The following is a 26,434-nucleotide window of genomic DNA, read 5'->3' as shown; positions in this document are numbered from 1 at the left end:
TCAAAAGTCCTGAAACTTCACGGAGGCACGTTTTGAAATATATAAAAATTACTGGCGAAAGAATCAAGCACAGGGGGGCCACACCCTGGCCACGAGGGTGGGGGCCCACCCTACCCCCTGGGCGCGCCCCCTGCCTTGTGGGCCCCCGACAAGCCTCCGGTGCCCATCTTCTGCTATATGAAGTCTTTCGTCCCAGAAAAAATAATACGCAAGCTTTCGGGACGAAACTCCGCCGCCACGAGGCGGAACCTTGGCGGAACCAATCTAGGGCTCCGACGAAGCTATTCTGCCGGGAAACATCCCTCCGGGAGGGGGAAATCATCACCGTCTATCCTCTCGTCGGGAGGGGGTCAATCTCCATCAACATCTTCACCAACACCATCTCATCTCAAACCCTAGTTCATCTCTTGTATCCAATCTTTATCTGCAAACCTCAGATTGGTACCTGTGGCGCGAGAATAGGCCGGGGAAGCGCCGGAATGGTTGCAAGAACAAATGGATGGTGCGGGCGACGGTGCCCGCACCTGGATTGGGGTACGTGGAAGTTGCGGCGTGGGCGCTCGATTGTGCAGCGCGCGGGAGCGGGCGCAGCAAATAAACAAAGTGGGATGCCATTTTGCCTCGCGTGCGATTTTTGCGCCTCCACTAGAGCGCCCGGAGCAACTGCGCGTGTAAAAAACAACACAAAGTTTCCAGCGTGATGCTTATATAGGGCGGCTGTTAAAAATGCTCTCAGCCGTTATCGACTATAACATGGGTTTTCACGAGGAGAAAATGTGTCCTTGTCATCGGGTCTACAACGCCGCCATCCACCATCTTTATCGGCCGGGAGCTCCATCATGTCTTTGTATGTGCCATTTCGCGCATCGATCCGTCCTACAGAATTGACCGCCCTCTCGTCAAGATTAATCACTGGCTACCGCCAGCACTCATGTCATCCAGCCGGATCCACCATGGCGATGACCTGGGGAGCAAGCTCTAAAAGTCCATTCTCATAGATCTTTAAAAATATGTTTACTTTTTTCAAAAACACCTTTTAACTACTTGATGCAGATGTCTCCATCTGACTAGTTGTTGGGGATCGTAGCAGAAATTTAAAATTTTCTACGCATCACCAAGATCAATCTATGGAGTAATCTAGCAACGAGGGGAAGGGGAGTGCACCTACATACCCTTGTAGATCGCTAAGCGGAAGCGTTGCAAGAACGCGGTTGAAGGAGTCATACTCGTAGCGATTCAGATCGCGGTTGATTCCGATCTAAGCGCCGAACCACGGAGCCTCCGCGTTCAACACACGTGCAGCCCGGTGACGTCTCCTACGCCTTGATCCAGCAAGGGGAGAAGGAGAGGTTGGGGAAGACTCCGTCCAGTAGCAGCACGACGGCGTGGTGGTGGTGGAGGAGCGCGGAACTCCAGCAGGGCTTCGCCAAGCACTACGAGAGACGAGGAGGGAGAGAGCTAGGGCTGCGCCAACAGAGAAGAACTTCATGTATGTTGCAGCCCCCAATACCTCAAGTATATATAGGGAAAGGGGAGGGGCTGCGCCCCCATCTAGGGTTCCCTCCCTAGGGGTGGCGGCAGCCCCAAAACCCATCTAGGGTTGCAGCCAAGGGGGAGAGAGAGGGGGCGCACCTAGGGTGGGCCTTAAGGCCCATCTGGACCTAGGGTTTGCCCCCTTCCACTCTCCCTTGCGCCTTGGGCCTTGGTGGGAGGCGCCCCAGCCCACCTAGGGGCTGGTCCCTTCCCACTATTGGCCCATGTAGGCCTCCGGGGCTGGTGGCCCCACCTGATGGACCCCCGGACCCCTCCGGTGGTCCCGGTACACTACCGGTGATGCCCGGAACACTTCCGGTGGCCAAAACCATACTTCCTATATATCAATCTTTACCTCCGGACCATTCCGGAACTCCTCGTGACGTCCGGGATCTCATCCGGGACTCCGAACAACATTCGGTAACCGTGTACATACTTTCCCTATAAGTGTGTAGACCCTACGGGTTCGGGAGTCATGCAGACATGGCCGAGACAACTCTCCGGTCAATAACCAACAGCAGGATCTGGATACCCATGTTGGCTCCTACATGTTCCACGATGATCTCATCGGATGAACCACGATGTCAAGGATTCAATCAATCCCGTATACAATTCCCTTTGTCTAGCGGTACGATACTTGCCCGAGATTCGATCGTCGGTATCCCGATACCTTGTTCAATCTCGTTACCGGCAAGTCTCTTTACTCATTCTGTAACACATCATCCCGTGATCAACTCCTTGGTCACATTGTGCATATTATGATGACGTCCTACCGAGTGGGCCCAGAGATACCTCTCCGTTACACGGAGTGACAAATCTCAGTCTCGATTCGTGCCAACCCAACAGACACTTTCGGAGATACCCGTAGTGTACCTTTATAGCCACACAGTTAAGTTGTGACGTTTGGCACACCCAAAGCACTCCTATGGTATCCGGGAGTTGCACAATCTCATGGTCTAAGGAAATGATACTTGACATTAGAAAAACTTTAGCATACGAACTACACGATCTTTGTGCTAGGCTTAGGATTGGGTCTTGTCCATCACATCATTCTCCTAATGATGTGATCCCGTTATCAACGACATCCAATGTCCATGGTCAGGAAATTGTAACCATCTATTGATCAACGAGCTAGTCACCTAGAGGCTTACTAGGGACATGGTGTTGTCTATGTATCCACACATGTATCTGAGTTTCCTATCAATACAATTCTAACATGAATAATAAACGATTATCATGAACAATGAAATATAATATAATAATAACTAATTTATTATTGCCTCTAGGGCATATTTCCAACACTAGTTGTAGTAGAGTTTTTTCAAGCGGTGACGCCAAATCTCAGTCGACTGAGACTTCATGAAGTCTCAGTCGAATCCTGGACCGTTTGATTATTTATTGCATTATAAGATTAGCGCATTACAGGGCATGCCGTGTAAATAGGCTGCTCTTTGTTTGTTTTTTTGTGTCGGAGCAGGCTTTTTCTGTGATGGGCTGCTGCCAGGTCAGGTGAAGGGGCCCTTTTTCTTTGTTTGTCGGAATTTTACCAATATAAAAATGTTGTGTTGCAGCCTTTTACAGTGAGAGAAGAGATGGCCATGTGTGAAGTTGAACATTTCTTGTGTGGCCTTCGTGTTCTGCCCTCTTTCTACATTTTTATTTTCCTTTTTTCTATTTTTGTTTCTGGTTCTTTTATTTTATTTTTATTGTTTTCTTTATTATTATTATTATAAATTTTTCCTATTTTTATTTTCACCTTTTGTTTTAAATTTTATTAAACAATAAATTTTATTTTTCAAAATGAAAGTATTTGCCATCTGGTCGAACAATCACTTGAATCAGACTTTGTAAGGTCTCAGTCGACGAGTCAGTCGTTGGATGTTTTGTTCGCTTCAAGATTCATGTTGGGTGTGTTTGACTTTGTTTCGGCTTGTATAAAGCGTGAACCAGGCCATTTCCTTTCTTTTGTTTTTCGCATGGCCTTGTCACGTGCGAGCGTTGTCTTTTTTTGTCATGGCTTGGGCCGCATTTTTTTAGCACGTAACGTGCTTGTTTCTTTCTTTATTTTGTTTCTCTCTCGTGTCCAATCAGTTTGCTTTCAATTTTTTTTGGTGACGGGCTGTTTTAGGATGTGTCTAGCCCTAAAAATATGTGGGGGAAAGGATGTGTGATGGCATGACTTTTTCCGCTTTTATTTATGTGTTCCTTTTTATTTGCTTTTCCTGTCTCATTTTTACATTTTTCTAAATGATTTTTAACAAAAAAAGTTGACATCCTCATGACATTGATTTTATTTTGCATTTGTATTTTTTGCATTTCCCTTTTTCCTTTTTATTTATAGTTTCCTTATTTTTATTTGCTTTTAAAATATTTTCATTATTTCCTTATTTTTTATATTTTCTTTTTTCTTGCTTTTTAAAACCTTTTCTTGTATTCCCGCTATTAGGCACAACTGTAAGTGTCACAATTGGCTGTAATTTTATTAGTTTTTTGTTGGGAGAAGGGCAATTGCATGTCTGTCGCTAGGCACACAACTGCAAGTGTCGTCTCTGACTGCAATTGTGTGTCTTTAATGCGACCACTTAGTGGTGTTTTATTGGGGGTGCAGTTACACGTCTACCACTAGGCACACAACTGCAAGTGCCGTCCCCGACTGCAACTCTGTGGTGCTTTATCAAGGAAGGGGTAGTTGCATGTCCGCCACTAGGCATGCAACTGCAAGTGTCACTCCCGACTGCATCTGCATGTCTTCCACATGGTTGCAACTCAGTGGTGTTTGTCGAGCGGAGGAGAGGCAATTGCATGTCCAACACTAGACATGCAACTACAAGTGTCGCCCCCTAAATGCAATTGAAATGTCTACGATGCGGCTGTAACTCTTTACTATTTTTATCAAGTGAGGGTTTAGTTGCATGTTTTTCACTTGTTGCACAACTGCAAGTGTTGCTCTCAAATGCAACTACATGTCTTCCACGCGGTTCAAACTCAGTGGTGTTTTGTCGGACGGAGGAGTGGAAATTGCATGTCCACCACTATGCATGCAACTGCAAGCATCATCCCTGACTGCAACTGCGTCTCTTTAACAAGGCTGCAACTTTGTGGTGTTTAGTCAAAGGGGACGGGGCAGTTGCATTCTTTCACTAGGGATGAAAGTGCAAGTATCGTCCCAGACTACAACTGTGTGTCTTCAATGTGACCACTTAGTGGTGTCTGTAGGGGGGTATAGTTGCATGTCTGCTAATAGGCAAGCAACTGCATTTGTTATCCCCGATTGCAACTCTGTGGTGTTTTATTAGGGGGAGGACAGTTGCATGTCCGCCGCTAGACACACAACTGCAAGTGTCGCCCTCGGCTGCAACTGCATGCCTTCCACGTGGTTGCAACTCAGTGGTGTTTTGTTAGAGAGGCAATTGCATGTCCACCACTAAACACACAATTGCAATTATCGCCCCCTAAATGCAATTGCATGTCTTCAACGCGACCGCAACTCTGCACTTTTTTTTGTCACGTGAGGGGTTAGTTGCATGTTTGTCACTAGTTGTGCAACTGCAAGTGTCAACCTCGAATGCAACTGCATGTCTTCCACGTGGTTCAAACTTAGTGGTGTTTTGTCGGATGGAGGAGAGGCATTTTGCATGTCCACCACTATGCATGCAACTGCAAGTATCGTCCCCTACTGCAACTGCATGTCTTCAACGCGGTTGCAGCTTTGTGGTGTTTAGTCAAGGGGACGGGGCAGTTGCTTGTCTTCCACTAGGCATGCAACTGCAAAGTGTTGGCCCTGACGTCAACCATGTGGTGTTTTGTCGCGAGGGCCAGTTGCACGTTTGTGACTAGGCATAGAACTGTAAGTGTCACCCCTGACTCCATCTCAGTGGTGTTTTATCGAGGGAGGGGCAATTGCATGTCAACCACTAGGGACGCAACTGCAAGTGTGGTGCTCCCCCATCCAATGCAACTACATGTGCTTCAATGCGATTGCAACTTCAATTGTCTACTTATTTTCTTTTCTTATTTTTATTTATGTGTTTGTTTTTTTCCTACACAGGGTGTATTTTTTATTACAAATCTTGCAATCCAGTTGCATGTCCGCCTCAGCGTGCAATTGCATGTGTTGCACCTCGCATGCAACTGCATAAGCACCAACTTAATGGTGCAAAAAGGATTAGAAGTGTGTGGTGTTCCCATATGTGTGTAATTTATTAATTTTTATCGTCCTTTCTTATTTTATTGTATCATTATTTGCACACCCTGCTGGTTGCACATAACTGCGTTATGGTTATATATGTGCAAAAATATTTCTTTTTCATTTCTTTGTGTTTAAATACTTGTATTTTTTCCTCCAATATATAATCACCATAAGTAGCATGCCCATAGCTCACAGGCCACACCCAAATACAAGCAGCATATACAAGGATTTTTTTGGCGAACAAAAAAAAATACAAGAATTTGAACACCACAAGGCTACATCATTTGTCGAGGCTGGAGCTACCTAGCAAAATACACTTACACGGGCAGTGGTACATCTCAAGTACAAGAAAGAGAAAACAAATCTGGCAACTGCACAACGGTGCACAGGATAAAAAGTAAGACAAAAGCCCAGTAGAAGACCAGGCTAGCCCATCACGAAGACAACACATAAACATTTTTCAAAACAAAAAGGCCTGGACTGTACATATGCTGATGTCATCAGTCGACTATGTTCTGAGTGCATGCTGCTGTTTGGTATGCACTCCCTTTGTTTCAAATTACTCGTCTTAGAAATGAATGGATTTAGAACTAAAATATATCTAAATACATTCATACATGCAACACGTAATTCGGAACGGAGGGAGTAATACGTTAGCTAGCTATATATACCTACATAGCAGCAGCCGATCGATCACACAAGTGTATATCGCCACACCACCAAGCTCGTACCTTACCTCCTCCTCATACATACTCACAAGTGCATAGCCATGGCCAGCTTGTCAGCGTTGCAGTTCACGGTGAGGAGGAAGCCGGCGGTGTTGGTGCCACCGGCGGCCCCGATCGACACCACGGGAGCTGAAGCGGCTCTCCGACATCGACGACCAGGAGGGGCTCCGCTTCCAGCTTCCCCTCATCCACTTCTTCCAGCGCCACGACAGCAGGGACGACGACCCTGCGCTTGTGATACAGGGCGCCATCGCGGGGGCGCTCGTGCACTACTACCCGTTCGCGCGGGGCGGCTGAGGGAGCTCGAGGGCCGCAAGCTCGCCGTCGACTGCACCGGCGAGGGCGTGCTGTTCGTCGAGGCTGACGCCGACATCCGCCTAGACCAGTTTGACGCGGCCCTGGGGCCGCCCTTCCCGTGCCTCGAGGAGCTCCTCTTCGACGTCCCCGGCTCCTCCGGCATCCTCGACTCCCCGCTCCTCCTTTTCCAGGTAGGAGTATATATTTCTTCGTCGCTAAATCTCAGGTCACAGGTGACTGAAAAATCTGTTGAGACTTACTGGAATGAGCGAACAGCACAAAAGACATGTGCATATATACATTCGATTAAAAAAAACCTAGAACATCCACCATTCGCGTTGGTATTAAGTGGACTGACACTTTTTTCTATAACGACAGAGACTTTAAAAAAAACCAGCTAAAACGTACACTATTGAGCCTTGTGCATGCATGCAGGTGACACGGCTCGCGTGCGGAGGCTTCGTCATGGCTGTGAGGATACAACACACGATGGCAGACGGGGCAGGGATAGTGCAGCTCCTGGGTGCCATTGCGGAGTTGGCTCGTGGTGCGCCGGAGCCGACGGTGTGGCCGGTGTGGGCGCGCGAACTGCTGCGGGCACCGCCGCTCGACGATGATGTACTACTCCCACTGCGCTTCGCGCACCGTGAGTACGACGAGGTGATGGACATGAACGGCGCCATCGTCCCCTTCGACTTCATGGTGCACCGCTCCTTCATTGGGTGGTGGGAGATCTCCGCCATCCGTTCCCACCTCCCGCCGGCTCTCCGTCGCGGTGCTACCAACTTCGAGGTCCTCACCGGGTGCCTGTGGAGGTGCCGCACGGTGGCTCTAGCCCCCCGATGAGGAGATGAGGATGATCTGCATCATCAACATCCGTGGCAGAAACAACACTATCGTCCCCGCCGGCTACTATGGCAACGCCTTCGCTTTCCCGGTCGCCATCTCCACCGCCGGCGACTTGCTCGCCAACCCTGTGAGCTACGCCGTGGAGCTGGTGATGAAGGCGAAGCGGGAGGTGGACGTGGAGTACATCCGCTCCGTGGCGGCGCTCATGGCACGACACGGGCGGCCGCACTTCACGGTGGCGCGCGCCTACCTTGTGTCGGACATGACCAAGGTCGGAATCCGTGACCTCGACTTCGGGTGGGGCAAGCCGGTGTATGCCGGGCCTGCGAAGGGCGGAGTTGGCGCCAGGCCCGAGCCCAGGGGTGTGCGGCCGGTGGGGCCTCACAGGGCCTCCAGGTGGCAGGGGCCCCCAAATTAGAAGCACATCAGCAGCTAGGCCTAGTCGAACCAGCAGGCCGAGAGGCCCTGATAGCGTCGCACGCGTATGTCGCTAATCCATGGCCTATGAGAATACCATCGTTCGCACTAATCCTAACGACGCCGTAGCTGGTCGACGGATGCAACCTGACGACCGCAACAGAGGAACGGCGGCCGCCGGCATCGGCAGCGCCCGCAACGCTAGCAGCAACAACCAGCAGGTAAATAGTGCAGGCACATGGCTGTATTCCGGCGATGCGCTAAATCCACTTAACCAAATTAACTAAGGAAAACGTTCATTTTAAACCGGCTGATCACAGCGCGGGCATCATCCGCCTTGCCCTGTTGCCACGTGGCTGTGGTTCCGGCTGATTCCGGGGCAAGCGTTCCCACAGCTGCATCATGCGCGTGCGTAGCTAATTTAGTCCCGATGCTTCACGTACTGTACTACTTTTAGTTTTTCATTCATTTGCTTCATGCACTTGTCTATTGGCCCACCGTTGCTGCTACTTTTGCCTTGCACTGCTAGCCGTCGTTCACATGACGCGCTGATGCTCACCATGCTGTCGCACGTGTTTCTTCAGTCCACTCGGAATGAATTTTTCTTGATGCGTTTGCTGTGGCCAAATGGACATTTGTTGCATAGGAAGGTTACAAGGTACTCCCTCCGTTTCTAAATATTTGTCTTTCTAAACATTTTAAATGACTATTACATACGGATGTATGTAGACATGTTTTAGAGTGTAGATTCACTCATTTTGCTCCGTATGTAGTCACTTGTTGAAATGCCTAGAAAGACAAGTATTTAGGAACGGAGGGAGTAGATCGATTGCAAAGCCAACCGTGCGACACGGCAACACCAACGAGCTACTGCAAGATCGATGTGCGACACTGCTAGCCGATGTTTGTCGCACGTGGCAACATGCTGCACATGAATGTTGTGGTTGGAGGGCTATGCTAACGGTGATGGCGGCGAACGACAATAGTGCTAATGTTTGTGGTGTTGCAGATGCAAATCGGCTGAAGAGGGTATGTTGTGGTGGCAACATGGCTCGTGTTGCAAAGGTCCGACTACAAAACATTCGAGCGCAATACATGTCATATTGTAAACCCTCAAGCGTAACATGGATCATGTGGCAAAGCACTCGTCATGCAAAACCTCCAAGCGCAAGGACCCGTGTTGCAAACCTCTGAGCACAACATGCGCGACCGAGCGGCACATGACTCATGTTGCAAACCTTCGAGCGCAACATGACCCATCTTGCAAACCTCATCAATGACTGAGCGCAACATGAACCATGTTACAAACCTTCGAGCACAACATGATCCATGCTGCAAACCTCATTAGTGACCGAGCGTAACATGACCCATGTTGCAAACCCCATCAGTGATCGAGCGCAACATGACCCATGTTGCAAACCTTGTCGTCTGGATCAGACGACTATCCTACTGTGGATCCAACGGGTCGTGACCCGGCTGATCTTTTCAAAAGATCAAATGTATGACGCGTCAAAACAAGTCGCGCGACGTTGCATGACCGGTTGGGTCCGCAATAGGGGGTGTTCAATGTTTGCAAGCCGGGTGTACGATGATGCAAGGTCAGTGACTTCCACTGCAAGTTTCTCGGCCTTTTTATTTTTTTGTTGCAAAGCAGAAGCACCATGTTGCAAAGCTAGTCGCACAATGTTGGAGTAGTCGACATCGTTTCTGGTGTTGCAGCCATTACGGGAGTGTTGTCGGTGCTTCGGGAGCTTCACCCGGTGTGCCGGTGCTTCAGGAGCATCGTCGATGTTGTGGCCACTGAGGTCATGTTGCACGTGTTGTGGCTAATGCACATGCGCCGACTAATGTTGTTACGACGACGGTCGAAGGTGTTGTGATGTTGTTGCGAAGCAGAACTGGTGGGGTATGGAGGGGGTGTTTCGACAAAGCTGCTAGTTGGAAGGGGTACGCATGAGGCGAAGGCAATGTTGGGACTGCCGTTGCGTCCGATTGGCTACACGCCAGGATTTTTTGGAACCTAATAATGCCTAGGATGCACCATATTTTTTGGAAAAAAATCCAGAGGATTTTTAGAAAGAAAACATAGCATTAGAAATTGTTGCAAAGATCAACAGGCTAATTTAGCTTGTCGCGAGCACAAGCAGCTAGCTACAGTTTGTGCTTTGTTTGCTGATGTCGTATGTACGGCAAAAAAAGTACCAGTAGCTAGTCACAAGATGCGCCGCTGTACAACTCGTGCGTCCAGTGATGTAAGGTGTGAACACAGTTTCTTACTACTGCCAGGGCCGCCACGTTAGGTGTGAACGCACAGGATCTCACGCAAATAAAAAACTGGGCGACTAATCAGACGGCCGATATACTTCTAATCCAAGGCCATTAACTAATCAACGTCATTGCATCCTTCAGAACAGCTGCTATCTCGCTTGTTGTTACTTTCCTCTTCTGCTGGATGAAGCGAGATGGACTGAAGGAGAGACGAGGGACAGTTTGACCAGGTCAAGTTTGACGTCCATGAGTTCATTGGTCCCAGTTTTTTATAAATAGTTTGCTGGTAATTGTTGGATGGTGTAGAAGTCATGTGTTTCAAGATCCAAGTTATGTCCTCGAAAAATCTATCTAAAATATATGAATCTGGTAACAAGAAATATAAGATTTTTTAGAAAAATTTAGAGGATTTAATTCAACATCATAAAGAACTTATCGGTAACTTGAATATACACTAGGTTTATTTTTATAAGTAGGCCTCGGTTTAGTGTTTGGCACAGGGCCTCGAATTCTGCCGGCTCGGCCCTGGTTGGCGCCATCCCAGGCGTCGCCAGCTTCTTCATTGCTGTGAGGGACGACATGGGCGAGGAGGGCATCACGGTGCCGGTTTGCATGCCTGGCCCCACCATGGACAAGTTCGTCGAGGAGATGGGCAAGCTCACGCAGCCCACACTGGGCGACTCATTTCAGATGGTCAGATCTGCAATCTGAGCAAAATCGCTAGCCGCCATCATGGTTTTGATTAACCATCGAAATGTTGGCTTGGAGTATTTGAAGTCTCGATCCCCCACATACGTCCACGTTTAGTCACCATTTTATCTGTTCACAATATAATATGTGCATTAATTTTTCAATCGGGTGTGGGCTTTATGGTTATTATGCTTTCTCCAGCCATTTAGTCACAGTTGTTTGGTTTGATCATGTCTGTTGAGAATATGCAATGCATACCTGAAAGGTACGAGAAATATTGAGAAAGTCGTTGGAAGCTTCTATACGATTTTGGAGCTTTATCTGATAATGAGCAAGGTTTGAGGAGAAGGCTCTAATGGAATCAAGGATGACCATGTATAGCAGAATATTTGGAGAGAACTCTATAATTATGGAAAGTTTTAGAGCAAGATATTTAGTTATACAGAAAATTATTTAGAGACTACTGCCATTAATGTTGTAGAAAAAATTCTTTAGATAGGTAGCATGGCATATTTTAATGTGTGCTAGTGTAAGCCCTACTTGTATCCCTGTAGATCCGCCTATGGTGTATGTTCGTACGGGCTTGCTAAAACTTAGCCGACTGAGATTTACCAAGTCCCAGTCGACCTTTGAGCATTTTGTGCCATCGTTTACAACATTTCTTCCTAGCGGTTGCAGCATCTGTCTTGCTAGTTGTAGCATGTCATCCGTCATCGATTGTAGCATGTCATCTCACTGCTCACAACATCCTCTAGTGACGTTTGTAGCATTTTAGTCAGAACAGTTGTAGCATATGTTGTCGTTGCTTGCAGAATCGTCGCAACATTTTTCATCACCATTTGCAACATCCAACCATGCAGATCGTAGCACCAAAATTGCGGTGATGTCACTTGGCTGAGACTCCGTTAAGTCTCGGTCGACTGAGCTCTAGACACACACATGTTTGTATGGACATGTGTTCCCTCTTCAACACTGGAGGTTTGCTTTACCCGCGTGGCATTTTGGTTCGGCGATACTCCTGGCCTGGTGTAGCTAGGTAGCTTGCTTTGTATGGTGTGCGGACTAGTTTTAAAAACGAGCAAATTGTATTTTATCTATGCGGAATAAAGGATCACTGTGCCCTTGAAAGAAAACTCCGGAAAAAAATCAGAAGAAGCTTGCACGAATTGTATAGGAATGCACCTATCTTGTTTTTTTTTAAGTACACTAGTTAAGAGTCTGTATGTTACAATGGTGGCACAAATGTTCTAGTAGGTCAGTCCATGACAGCGCGCCCATTATTTATATATTGCAAGCAATCACTGTGATTTATTTGTCATTTTTACAACATGAAAGAAATTTATTCCCTCAAAAAAAGGGTTACAAGAGGCAGGAAGTTTCTCAATACACGGTGGTCCCTATGTAGACATATAGCAGTGCTACGTTCAATGTGACCGTACGACACCAATTGATCTACTACCCTATTTTGTTCATATTTTAAACTTCATTGGAATAAATTCTCTTTTCCATCAAGTACTTAATCTCGGCAACGAGATGACCATATAGTGAACGTGTCAAGCCTCCCCAAGAGAGTGTTGCCAACGCCTCTAAGGAGTCCGACTGGACCATAATTGGAGCTTCAGTATATTGTATTGCCAATGCCATGCTTTGCATCAAAGCATGAATTTTCACTTTCGAATCATCATTACAGTTGAATAAGAACATGTATGCAGTAAACATCACACTTCCGTCAAGCCTCCTAATGATCATGCCCGCCATCGCAGTACCATTTTATTCTTAATACTATATGATTGCGTAAAAACTGGTCTTTTTTAAACAAAAAAGTATTGTAGTTTTCAAATGTTTCCTGGCCTGCCACCATTACCTTGCACTGACTTCGCCAGCTGATTGTCTAAATCATTGGCTGCATGCATCCACTGGGTTTTACCCGCTGTCGGCGCTTTTCAGTGTTGTCAACCTTGGAGGAGGAAAGGGCCGGCATCGGTGCCCATTGCTACCACGATGTCTTACCTCATGTGCATGAAGCATGATACACTAACTTTCCAAAATAGTTTTCTGGTGGAAGTCACTTATCCTGTGAATTGACCCCTGCTAGCTAGCTGTTGATGCTTGTCAGGCGAGTCAATTCTGGAGGCTAACAGTAGGCATCAGTCCTGATCACACAGATCACCTTCCCTTTCTTTGTTAGAAAAGGAAAATCCTATCTTACAGATTTCTAGCTAGCTACTCTCAGGAGTCACTCTTGGGGAGGTTCAGATGAGCTATCGAGGGAACATGCCCAGAAGAATCAATTACATTTAGCCGGACCACGTGCTTTTGTGGTTGCAGATCACCGTCAAATCAACACGCAAGATTTTTGGACATTCATGCATCCAATATTGTCTAGCGAACATGCCAAGAGGGATCTGTCGGATCAAGTCAATTTGCTCCGTTTTCCCACACAAGTTTGGTCCGTTGTACTGTAAGTTTTTTTCTTCATCTGTCTGTGGAGGAGCGACATCAATTATGAACAAAGATGACGGAAAATAATTTGTAAGAAATTGGAACCATCTTAAACAAAATTTATTAAGAAACACCTGTATTATTATGTTCATATTCGACAAGAGGGCAACCATTGTACATACAATGCTTTGGATCCAAACTCCAAAAAACTACTCCAAACGGGAGCTTCCCGAAATAGCTACGTGAAGCCACCCCAAACGCTCCAGATTCAAGAAGCCAGCTTCGCGGAGATGAGGATCGGGAATGTGCTATTTTTGCGGAGATTAGGAGCAGCGAAAGCTAAGCTTCCCACAAATAAGAAGTTGGAGTACTTCGAAATAACATGGGAATGATCCCGCAAAAAAAAAAAGAAATTACATGGGAATGCTACCGCTAAAAGCATTTCTAACCGATCCTCTATATCAACTTAGTGGAGTAAATTTGACCTAGCCGATTCCCTATACGGCTTAGTGGAGTAAAAATTTTACTCCGTCCCTAAATATCTGAGTATATTTGCTTCATCTGTACGCAGACACACCCTCCCCCCCCCCCCAGGCCGTCCCCTGCCCCTCCGATGGCCGGACGTGGTGGCCGCCAGTCTCATCTGCCGATCCGCAGCGCAGATCAGCGCCGCCACGCGCGCGGGTCATCCTTCGCGGGCTCATCATCGAGCCGCCATAGCCGGTCGCCCCATCCGCCCGCTGCCACGCCCCTACGCCGGTCTGAGGACTTCCCCGTCCTCCATCCACTTCGGCCGTCGACGAGGACCTACCTCGGGGTCCGACGGCGGCACTGGGGGACGTGGGTGGCCGAAATCACGGATCGGGAGACCCACACTCGACGGTGGCTCGGGACCTTCCACACGGCCGAGCTCGCGGCCATGGAGTACGGCGGCTGGGAGATCCGCTACCACGGTGTGACGGCTCGGCTCAATTTCCCCCACAGCCACACGTCCGGTCCACCTCGTCCCTGCCGGAGCCGGGGTGGTGAGCTCGGCTATGGTGCGGGAGGACTGCGAGGCGAGGGAGTGCCTCGAGGCTGAGGCCGCCGATGAGGCCTACATGGAATAGCTCCGTTGGGAGCACCCATAGCTCGTGCAGGCGGAGCGGATGATCTTTGCCGACGTCGGCGGCGAGGTTATCGTTATCTCCTCCTCCGATGAGGTCGAAGGCGGCGAGGATGGCGGCAAGGTGGGCGACAATGACAAGGAGATTGACGTCGACGAGTGGAGGAGTGTCTTCCCCGACGGCACCGGCCCGGACCCGGCCCACGGCACACCGTACCTGACGAGGAAGTAGATCTATGTTTTATGTCCGGTTATGCAAAACTATCTATGTTTGTGTTTGAATGCATGCTACTTTCGGTTCAAATTGCTTTGAACTTGATCAAATTAAAGTTTACTCCATTAAACTTAGGGGATCGGCTAGAAATGGCCAAAAATTAGTGAAGTATATATATGCTCCCTAAGGGTTTTACTCCATTAACTTTGCGATGGCCTAAGTTGCGTACCGCTTCGAATTCTTTTCTCCCGAGCTCCCGTACAAACCAGCAAGTAGGCGTGGATCTTTTTTATTATTAACTAGGCGTGGATGCATCAGGGTCTTTCGCTAAGAACTGGGCCTGCAGCCCATGTCATCACCCGCGTTCCCTAACAGGTTATTTGCCCGGAGCCCATCACCAGCCCATGCGGCATGTGGAGAAGCTGGCCACGGCCTTCCGAATGCACGCAGTTCCTCGCAGGTAGCGTCTCAAAAAAAAAAACGCAGTTCCTTGCAGGAAGCTGGAAGCTGCCACGCCAAGGGGTCATGGATTTTCTGACTGGGAGAACTTCCGAATGGGGCCTAACTTTGATAACTAATTTAGAAATATTAAAACTGTGCATTAATCCAGGCCTCTCAGACCATTAGCGTTCTGAATTATTGGATCTTCTGTTTTGCGCATTTCTAGCTGTTAAATTCCCACGTGGGATTTGTACGTTGAGCACCAAGCGACCGAACTAGAATGGGCCGCTGCTCCGGGAACAAATTCGGACGCTTCCTGTGATTTTGGGCCCAGTGAACTGTTAGGCTAGTCATAGTGGGAGTAATTTAGGTAGTAACATAGCGCATTTTGAATTTTTTTTGCTTATATGACATGTAGTTAATGAAAAATGATAGCATAATATGTTACTGTAACATGACGCTTCCCAAAACAAGATGAGTCTACAAGCCATTAAATGAAACACATATGACACCACTAGTATGTTACTTTGCACTATAAAGATAATAATTTAGATTAATGTCATATGCATGATACTAGTATAAATTACTTCCCACTGTAACCAGCCTTATGTGTGACCCAAGCTCTGGGCGACGCGGGAGGCGAAGGTCCACGGAGAGGAAAAGGCGTCACCGAACGACCGGAGCATTGATGCTTCAAGAGCCACAGTGTTGCGTTTAATGGCCACGGAGGTGCGCGGGCCTCCTCTTGGCTTCCGAGCTGACAATACTATGGGTACATACGTTACTGTCCTTCCACCTCCTCCTTACCTTTACGAGCCTATTTATCTCTGCTTCAAACCCTGCCCATCACCTATCTTCTCCGCAAAATGGCGACCTCCTCTTTCCTGGCGATGGGTGGGAGTTTTGCGTTGGCTTCCTTCAGCGTTGGAGTGCTCGACTGCTCGTGGCCCATGAAGAAACGGGCGGGGAAGGAGAGGCGGTCTGCCACTGCAGTCTCCTCCAGCCTCTTTCTCCCTTCCACCATGTACGAAGTTTGAAACAAATCGAGCTGAGCTGCGTGCATACTTAGCCAGTTGACTTTTTAAGACAAAAGGCCAGTTGATATACACATACAGTATAATAACTGGGTCATTTAGATGCTAAATTAAGAATTCGTTCAAATATGCAAACCGCCGATTAAATTTCACCGCGCCCTATCTCAATCGAGCAGCTAGCTAGCTAGCTAGTGACAACTCGCTGACCAAGCAAGAACGCCTTGTTTGGTATTGGTGGCATCACGATGTGGAAGAGACACTAAATTCCCCAAAAAAAGCTACAGGCGGCCATTATTCATGCACGCTACCCTCTAATACGTTAAGTGCTTGGATACATTCCACTTCAGAAACGAATCAAGCCGGATCTTCGACTTCGGCCAGGTTAAATTGTAATATATTTTCCCCCGCAAAAAAATTTATAATATAGTTTCATCAGCCGCCCCACATGCTGCCGCTAGGTATACATGCGTAAGCAACTAGCTCGTTCATTTGGCCTAGTAAAACGTGGTGTTTTGTGGCATCATGTTATTTTCGGGAGGGAATGGCATCATGTTATTAGTAAACAGATTTAGAATTTCAATTGTTTCACTGATGAATGTTTTAGGACAATTCCACGAGGATAACAAAAGGTTTTGGAGTGTTGCTACACACGACTAGTGGAACCGGCGAACTTGGCAAGTTTCCAGTGTACTCAGCAAAGCCTAGAAAAAAATCCCGCATTGTGTTTGTCGAGTTCTATTCTCGGAAAATAGGACTCACTTAGACACACGTCAGCGATCAGTAACTTTGTCGAGTTCTCATTATCGAGCAATCGGCAAATATTTAAATGGCCATTGCCGAGTTTTGGAAATGAAAAGTCGGCAAATTAACACGTTAGACGATACGGTCGTTAACGGCGGGGCCACATGGTCAGACTCTTTTTGCCGAGTGTGGAACTCGACAGTCCCTAGACGGGTAGGACATCGACGCGTGGCACAACTTGTTTGTCGAGTTATCGGCTGCTGAAACTCGACACACCTTTGCCGAGTATATATGGAACTCGGCAAACCTCTGACAAGTAGGGAATTGACGCGTATCATGCCTAGTCGCCGCCAAAGGAACTGGGCACTTATTTTTTTGCCAAGTGTGGTCAATATTAGTGCTAAATAAGATTAACCTTGATGTAGTTTCGAAGTATCTGCTCACAAAATATGTTAACTAATCGACATTATTATTCTTTTCAAAAAAATGGCCATTATTATTAGGACAACTCCACGGAGTAGGAAATGGTATGATTAATTTTAAAAGGGGCCACCACCTACACAACAATTGCCTCGAAAAGATTTGCTTTCAATCGATTTTGTCCCATCCGTTGGACTGAAATCCAGTGGTTGTCGGTCATCTTCTTCCTCAGATTCAGATGCATTCTTCATGTTCTTTCTGGAACCGCCGCCCGCCGACCCAACCAACTTTCACGCGCCGACTCACCTGCCTGAGTCGCTCCTGCGTGCTGCCCCTGGCATCCCTCTAAATCACATCAGATTCCATCGTGGGCGACCTCCCCGCAACCCCTCCCCAACGAACATGTCAACCTTTGACTCACCTCGCGAACCAACCTCTGCTTGAGATGGTTAGGTGGACAGTGGTATCTCCAACCCACCAGGGTTCAAATCCTGGTGCTCGCATTTATTCTGAACTTATTTCAGGAATTCCGGCGATACGCTTTCAGTGGGAGGAGACGTTCCCGTCGACTACGAGACGCCTACGATGACTTCGTAAAATCTCAAGATGATATGCCGGATCAGTCTCTCGGAGGTGCTTATAGGGGTAGAGTGTGCGTGTGTGCGTTCATAGAGGTGAGTGTATGCGCGTTTATATGAGCGCTTGCGTCTGTATTGTGTTAAAAAAAAAAGCCTTTGACTCACCTCCACCGGGTCCACCGATGCCGCATTGTACCCAGCTTCGGGTCGCTCTTGACTTGGCCTCGCTGCGGCGCCCCGTCTCAACCTCAGGGCTACACACTGCTCTCACCAGAAATCGACTGACACAAAAGAAATTTTCAGTTGCATGTGAAATAACAAAATTGCGCTTATGTTGTAGCCTCTTGGTGTGCTTTTGATTGTATCTCTCGCGAAAGTCAAGTTTATATATGGTATCAAAAGCGTGCTTTGGAAGTAGATGGACTAGATTAATTGTTCTCACTTGCCAAGTTGCTACAAGCCTACAACTCATTTGCTCAATAGTATTAGCTATGTATACTTTCTTTTCGCAAAAAAAAAGTTAAAAAAAACTGTGTGTACGTACTTGCCACCGCAAAGAAAAAAAACGTGTATACTTTGCTTGACCGAGAGCCACGCAAAGTCTTGAGTACTTTTGAGCGTACGGTGCAAGCTGTGCTGAAGTTGCGTCATACACATGCTTTGATCGCGGTCAACTTGTTCTGTGTAGCATTACGCTATATATACTCTACGTAGCAGCAGCCGATACGAAGACCCACACACCTCCTACCTCCTCCTAGTGCAATAGCTGCCGGCCGGCCAAGACACGGAGCACCGAGCGCGCATAGGCATGGCGGGGTCTCCGGCGTTGAAGTTCACGGTGCGCCGGCAGCCAGTGGTGCTTGTGGCGCCCGCGGGGCCGACGCCGCGGGAGCTGACGCGGCTCTCGGACATCGACGATCAGGACGCGCTGCGGTTCCAGCTCCCCATCATCCACTTCTTCCGGCGACACGACGGACGGAACGACGACCCTGCGCCGGTGCTACGCGACGCCATCGCGGCGGCGCTCGTGCACTATTACCCACTGGCTGGTCGGTTGAGGCAGCTCGAGGGCCGCAAGCTCGCCGTCGACTGCACCAGCGAGGGCGTGCTGTTCGTCGAGGCCGACGCCGACATCCGCCTCGACCAGTTCGGCGCCGCCCTGCAGCCGCCTTTCGCGTGCCTCGACGAGCTCCTGTTCGACGTCCCTGGCTCCTCCGGCCTCCTCGACACCCCAATCATCCACTTCCAGGTACCTGTGTACGAAAGAATATCTGGTGAAAACAAGTTACGATAGAAACTAAGTTTGAAAGTTCTAAAAAAGTTCTAAACATAATACAATATGTTTTCTTTTCAGTTTTACTAATTTTCAGTCGTCAACCATATGCCATGTGCCCCCGCAAAAAAAAAAGCATATGCCATGTGGTAATAATAATACAATATGTCAATAGGGTGAAGTTCCATTGGCATGTGAAATTCAAGTTCAAGCACAAATTCATTTATCTATACCTACTAATAAAATATGAAGTGCTTCTGCTAATCTGCCGTAGTAGGTTTTATAAAAAGCCCACTGGAATTTCTTTTTAAAATAACCCATGGTCCAGCGAAATCAGTAATTAAAGAGTACTCCTCTCAAAAATCACTCCCACCTTCTCAGGTTGTGACAAGTGAGTGGGAATTTTCCTTTTTTTCATACATCTGTTTATTCAGCGCCCAAATCTCGAAATGTTTTCACCGTTGGATTCATCGTGTCGAGATCTTCAAAACTAGATCCCATGTTAAGATTTTGATGAACTTTTATTCAAAAAAAAACGAACGAAAAAATTGGACGAAAAAACCGAACCGGGAGCACATTTTTTTCCCTTTCCGAAAGAGGCACGACCGTACCCCTCGCGGAAGAAAAAACATAGAACACGTTTTTTTCGAGAAGCACAGCCTTGTCCCTCGCAAAAGCATAAGTGCATAACCATGCCTCTCACAGAAGCAAAACCGTGCCTAAGGAAAAAAACATAAAACACATTTTTTTCTGTTTTCGAGAGGCACGGCCGTGCCTCTCACAAAAACACAATCATGCCTCGCGCGTAAGCAAAACCGTGCCTCCCGCAGAAGGAAAAAAAAAGACAAAAAAACCATTCTTTTTCTGTTTCCAAGAGGCATGGCCATGCCTCTCGCGAAAGCACAATCAAGCCTCTCGCGAAAGCAAAACCGTGCCTCTCGCGGGAGGAAAAAAATAGAAAACACACACACACACACACACACACACACACATATATATTCATTTCCGAGAGGCATGGCCGTGCCTCTCGCGGAAGAAAAAAAATCATATTTTTTGGCGCAAAAAAAATTGGTCCAAAGGCCAAGGAAAGCCAGTGGAAAACCAAAAAATTGAAAAAAAAACACTTCAAAAGTCGAAAACGTGTGTGAAGAAAAACACTTAAAAAATCAAAAACACTTAAAAAGCCACGTTCAACCTCAGCCTGTCAGGTGGCACCGTCCGGATGTTGTCGTGTCGCATTGATATACATTTTGATGGACATATCAATTACTTCTCCATTGCAACGCACGGGCATATGTGCTAGTGAACTATGAAAAAATAAATTCATCAATGAATAGTGATATTTACTATTTGGCACTAATCATTATACCTCATGAATGAATTTGTGTTTGAACTTAGAATTCACATGGTAATAGAATATCATATTCATAACATATATAGTTTTAATTGAACTTTTGTTTCAAAATTTAAAAACATAGTTTCCATGTGGGTTTCATGGATTTTCACCATAACTTAGTTTTTTTTTGCGAGATACCATAACTTAGTTTCTAGAGGATATTCTCTCGCCTGTGTACATACAAAAGCTTTTCTTTTCGTCTGCCTACAGGTTAGAAGTAAGAGCTCGTATTGAATGCCTCAAATCTTTTTCAGTCTCAATCAATCTAACAAGAAAAAAAAATACCATTTCAGCGAATTGAATCTGTAATTTTTCTAGTAGACTAAGACTTTAGAAAATTACATTTTCTATTATTTGGCTGTGTTTTTTTATGGAGTCGCGCTATCTCCCCTTCTGGTAAGCCTTTTTTTTCTTTTTCTTTTTTGCGTGTTCTGTTTTTTGCGTGTTTTTCTGTCAGTTTCTTTCGTTCTTTGTGTGTCTGGATGTGTGTTGTGCGTTTGGGTTTGTGTGTATATTGTGCTATTCTATTACCAAAACCAAACCTGCAAAAAGTTCTTACTCATGCTGTTAACTAACCAAGGTGACAAGGCTAGCATGTGGAGGCTTCATCATGGCGTCGAAGATACAACACACGGTGCTGGACGGGCCAGGGATGGTGCAGTTCCTGGCTGCCGTGGCGGAGCTGGCGCGGGGAGCAGTGGCACCGACGGTGCGGCCGGTGTGGGCACGAGAGCTGCTGATGGCTATGCACGACGACCCGGCGCCACCTACAGTATTCACGCACCGAGAGTATGACGACGTGCCGGATGCCAGCGGCACCATCATGCCCCTCGAGTCCATGGTGCGCCGCCCCTTCTTCTTCGGGCCCGGAGAGCTCAGCACCATCCGCTCCCACCTCCCGCCGGCCGTCCGTCGCAGCGCCACCGCCTTTGATCTCCTCACGGGGTGCTTGTGGAGGTGTCGCACCGTGGCGCTGGCCCCCGTCGCCCACGAGGAGATGCGGATGATTTGCCTCGTCAGCCCCCGAGGCCGGAAGCAGCAGGACGGCGGCACCCCCGTCGTCCCTGTCGGCTACTACGGCAACGCGTTCGCGTGCCCGGTCGCCATCTCCACGGCCGGCGACCTTTGTGCCAACCCGGTGAGCTACGCCGTGGAGCTGGTGATGAAGACCAAGAGGGAGGTGGACATGGAGTATCTGAGGTCGGTGGCACGCCTCATGGTGCGGCGGGGGCGGCCGCACTTCACGATGGTGCACGCATACGTGATGGCGGACGTATCTAAGTTTGGGTTCCGCGACCACGACTTCGGGTGGGGCACACCGGTCTACGGCGGAATGGCCGAAGGTGGCATCGGCCATATGACCGGGGACACCAGCTTCCTCATCGCCGTCAAGAATTCCAAGGGTGAGGACGGCCTCGTGGTGCCCGTGTGCCTGCCTAGTCCCGTCATGGACAAGTTCGTGGAGGAGATGAGAAGGTTGATGCACCCGGCCGTCGGTGCCGTGGCCGTACCGCGGCAACTTCCTGTGATCAGATCTCCTATATGAACCGAGTCCGGCCAGCCTACCATAAATAAGCCGGAGTTGAGTTATGCATGGTATACTCCCTCCGTTCCTAAATATAAAGTTTTTTACTGATTTTATAATAGGGACTACATACACAGCAAAACGAGTGAATCTACACACTAAAATACATCTATATGTTAAACTCTGTATGATCGTCTAGGCTAGATCCTTAAGGGTAGATGGGATGAGGAGTACAAGATACCTTCACTTCCTTCATATCGAGGAACTCCCGGTGCCGGCCATGGTGGATGGCAGCGGTGTGGGCGTGTGTGTGCGTGAGTGGCGGCGGTGGAGCTTCCCGTCGCTTCAGCGCCACCCTCTGGATCGGACTAGGGTTAGGAGTGGGCAACAGTGGCGGAGGCGAACCTCGTGATGCTAGCCGCCGACCCCACCTCTTTATATAGTGCAGGTGACAGGGGCCCGTCAGGGCGCGGATCAAAGGGTCCGGTGGGCCGTTGGGCCCACACGGTGGAGATCATCCTAACATTCTCCCCCTTGATCTCAACTTTTACTTTTGACCTTATACTTTTACTTTACTCGTTTCATAACAGATCAATACATAGAACATGTTTCATCGTCACAGCTCAATTGCCGATAGAATCAGACAGCCACAACGTACCTCTCTGTTTTGAAACAAATTCTTTAACCTTGGGCCATTTTATTGTCCGAAAATGTTAGACTATACCATAAAACCCATGTCGACTGTGTGTTCTCCGAACACACTGGGCAGTAAGCCTTTAATAAGCAGATCTGCAAACGCTTGTCTGTTGCTTTTATGCTTTAAGCATTTCTACATAATTCCGGACTTTTTCCTTTACAACACATAACTCTGTGTCAGTGTATTTGGCATCAACACTTGACTCGTTGACATAGGAGCAAAACTTAAAATGGTTATCGCTGTTGTCAACCATTATCAACTCCGGGTACAGATCTCCTTAACCATTTTGCCTGTCCCCCAGCCTCATATCATGCTATAAAATATCTTTGCATCACATTGATGATAATTGTTTCATTCTTTGGAGCTTTGCCACACAAAAACTCCAAGTGTGAAAGTTAGCGATAATTGTGGATTTCGCTATATTTTTCACAAGTCCTGTCTTTATACTCACAATCTTTTGAGAGCACTTATTTCTTTCAGCATGAGGCCGATATCTTTGACTCCATTCCAGTTATCTATATATGAGGTGGACATTGCCAAAACAATCTGGATATGTGAACTGTGTTAGGGTAATATATTGAGCTTCCAACAACTGAAGCATATGGTACCATATCCGTTTTGAATCTTTTCTCATGAATTTTTTGGAACACCATAGTTTCCAGTTCCATTACCCTTGACTATAAGAACAGGCGTAGGTTTTCTCGCATGCATACTTTAGAGACCTCTCTTAGCATGTCCATGCGACATCCCTAATACCCCTTTTATTTTTTTCTTCGTGAATCTCGATACTTATAACGAGAGACACTCTACCGAGAATATTCTTTTGAACTTTGAGCTTTAAGGACAAGAACTTCTTTTCTCCTCATGCACTAGATTGACATCACCACTAGCAAGTAGAATGTCATCCACATACACAGAATTAGGAAATGAATTTTCCATTCTATAACTTTGCATGAATACAATTGTCCTCTCATTTTCTTTAACCCAAAATAACATACGTTCTTTTAACTTTTAAAAGCCACTATCTAGAGACTTGCTCTAGTCCATAAAAGACTTCTTGAAACGGTATCCCTTGTGTTCTTTTCTTTCATCTGATGTAACTCAGATCATGATGTCAATCATGATGTGGCACTTAACACTCATTGTAATCTATTTCCTTTGGAGTCATATTGACCTTGTAGACCCTTTACAGCCTACTGTTTTGGCTCCATTGGAAATTACTTATGAGTCTCAAAGCTTGATTGAACGCTTTAAATGAGGTGGGATCAACCTCCATTTGAATTTCACTAACATAGACTTTATAGTAATCAGAAGTATCTGATTATCTCATTCCTTAAGACCATCTGTGTCTCAGTTACTAGCACTTCTTTCATATGGGGTTGTGGTTGCTCTGTCATTGCCAAAAGGCAAATTAATTCTATAGTCTTTGGTATTTTCATACCATGCTCCCCCATATTACTCCATCTTCACTAAAATGGGGTATCTTTAAACTTTATTATTTGGGTTTATTCTGGTAAAACTTTCTTCTTTATGGCACTTTTAAGCACCGTCTTAGTATTCCTTAGTCTGCAGTCGAAACTGTAAAAGATCCAGGAATAAAACTATTTCTTTTCTTTAGGGGTATTATTATGACCGTCGTACTCCCCAGACGATCAAATTCAATTTCATCATTCTTAATTTATCTCATATTTCTTTCTCCCCCTCGAAATGTGGCAAGAACTTTTCTGCCACAATTTCGAAAAAACATTCACAACTCTTGTGAATTGAGAAAACTTCGATTATCTACTTCATTTATCTGATTACTTCATACGAAATGAAGTTATCTATTAACTGGTATGGGAAGTACTTTTTCCTCATTCCATTTCAGAAACTCAACAGAGTTCTTTATCATTAGTACTTTTGCAAGTCACACTTGCATATCATTCTTATCTGTAGGTTCGTCTATAACTTTTATTCTCTTTGGATTTATTGAGAGCTTAATGACCGTTACACATAAGGTGTACGGTCGATACTATAGGAAAGCATAATAGCTACTCCATACTATTCTCCCAGAGTGGGACACATTAAACGCACATGAGCCATCTTATCTTTCTCCTGTCATAAAGGATAAGTCCTTTGCCAAAATTTCTCATGCCATATAGGATTTTTGACATAATACTATGTCAACTTTACCAGTTACGCATGTATTTTCCCAAACTTTTCCCCGCCATGCAAGTTTTATCATAATCATCTTTTCTCACTATGCGGGATAATTCCCTGTAAGGGACATAAATGCGAGAATTGGCTCTTTTGACTGCATATGCAATCAACAAATTCAGAAATAAATCCCAACGCTCTTTGACACACATGCTTAATCCGACGTTGGTCAAATTAAACACACATGTTGCTTGTTTTATGTCAAATCATGCTGACTGAAAAATCTTCTTCATAAAGAGCACATGAAAGACATTCGTCAACCAAGACTCCCAATGATCTATCTTTTTTATTTTATTGGATTAATATCCAAGAATTCTTTTCTTTTGACGCCATTCTTTAGAGAGAACATACTCCCTCACGTTATGAGCTTTCTTGGTCATCTTTCGGGTCACAAGTACCCAGCCATTCGCTTTCACGAATGAAAGCGTGGAAAACTTTTAGTCTGAGAAAACTTAGCCAATAATCAACAATAATGAGCATAAAAATAGCCCTACGTTGGTCTGATTAAAAAATATGCACATTAAACCTTTTAAAACTTTCTTTTATATTCTAAATCACCATTGTGGCAGAATTAGAATAAAACATCATCCTTCTACATTAATTCCATATCACCGTTGGGCGGAAATGGAAATAATGCATATAACTCATAAACAATGTGATGATAGTATTTCTATTAAAGAACTTTGCTAAGAAATAATCATCATCACCAACTTTATTGCAGCGTGTTACGGCATATCTCTCTCAAGGTAGTTTTGGTGATTGATGACAACATGTTTGCGGACTAATCTTGTGCTTTGAATAATTCATAGATTCTCCCCTGGCACGAGACGCTTTCTTCCCCTCGGAGTGTATTTCAAGACGGTGTAGCTCTTTCGTTTCTTTCTCGGTGGACTAGTTGCGTAGAGGGCACCATACTATCAAGAGGGGGTCCGCTGGGGTATTGCATGGGTGGAATCATCACGTACACATCAGCTTCTCACCCTCCGAGCTTTTCCATTCCATTGTAGAGTTCTCTCCTCTCTTCCTTGTCCTGTCTGGGTCCAAGCGGTAGTATCGCGCAACCAAGCGGTAGTACCGCTGAGGAGCCACAAGCGGCAGTTACTGCTCCACAGCGGTAGTACCGCCCGTGGCTCCACAGCAGTAGTACCGCTGGGGTGCCTGGCACCTCCGCCTCATCCTCGGCATCTTTGGAGAGATTCTCTCTCTCTTATGTGCCCCAGCGGTAGTACCGCACTGCCAGTGGTAGTACGACCGAAGGGTCACAAGTGGCAGTACCGCTCCACGGCGGTAGTACCGCCCGTGACCCCGCTGCCGTAGTACGGCTGGGCTGTGTGGCTCCTACCGCCTCGACTCGAGGGGTCTTTTTCTCGTGTTGGGTTTTGCGGCACTAGTTGCGGTTGT

The 26,434-nt window shown here is 46.8% G+C and overlaps 1 protein-coding gene and 1 pseudogene across 1 annotated transcript; both read left to right on the top strand.

Annotated features, from left to right (window-relative positions):
• The first annotated feature begins 6,459 nt into the window (after window positions 1-6,459).
• LOC125556612 (benzyl alcohol O-benzoyltransferase-like) lies at window positions 6,460-10,992 on the top strand (annotated as a pseudogene).
• Window positions 10,993-18,659: 7,667 nt separating this feature from the next.
• LOC125505952 (benzyl alcohol O-benzoyltransferase-like) lies at window positions 18,660-22,312 on the top strand. The gene is made up of 2 exons (XM_048670849.2): window positions 18,660-19,195; window positions 21,196-22,312. Exons 1-2 carry the CDS (start codon window positions 18,755-18,757, stop codon window positions 22,159-22,161), a joined length of 1,407 nt encoding a protein of 468 aa, XP_048526806.1. The 5' UTR covers window positions 18,660-18,754; the 3' UTR covers window positions 22,162-22,312.
• The last annotated feature ends 4,122 nt before the right edge of the window (window positions 22,313-26,434 follow it).

Source organism: Triticum urartu, chromosome 5A, assembly GCF_056163025.1.
Source record: "Triticum urartu cultivar PI428250 chromosome 5A, HENAU_Tu73, whole genome shotgun sequence".
NCBI lineage: Eukaryota > Viridiplantae > Streptophyta > Magnoliopsida > Poales > Poaceae > Triticum > Triticum urartu.
The sequence above is the reverse complement of the archived record's forward strand: the minus strand, read 5'-3'. Positions and strand labels throughout refer to the sequence as shown.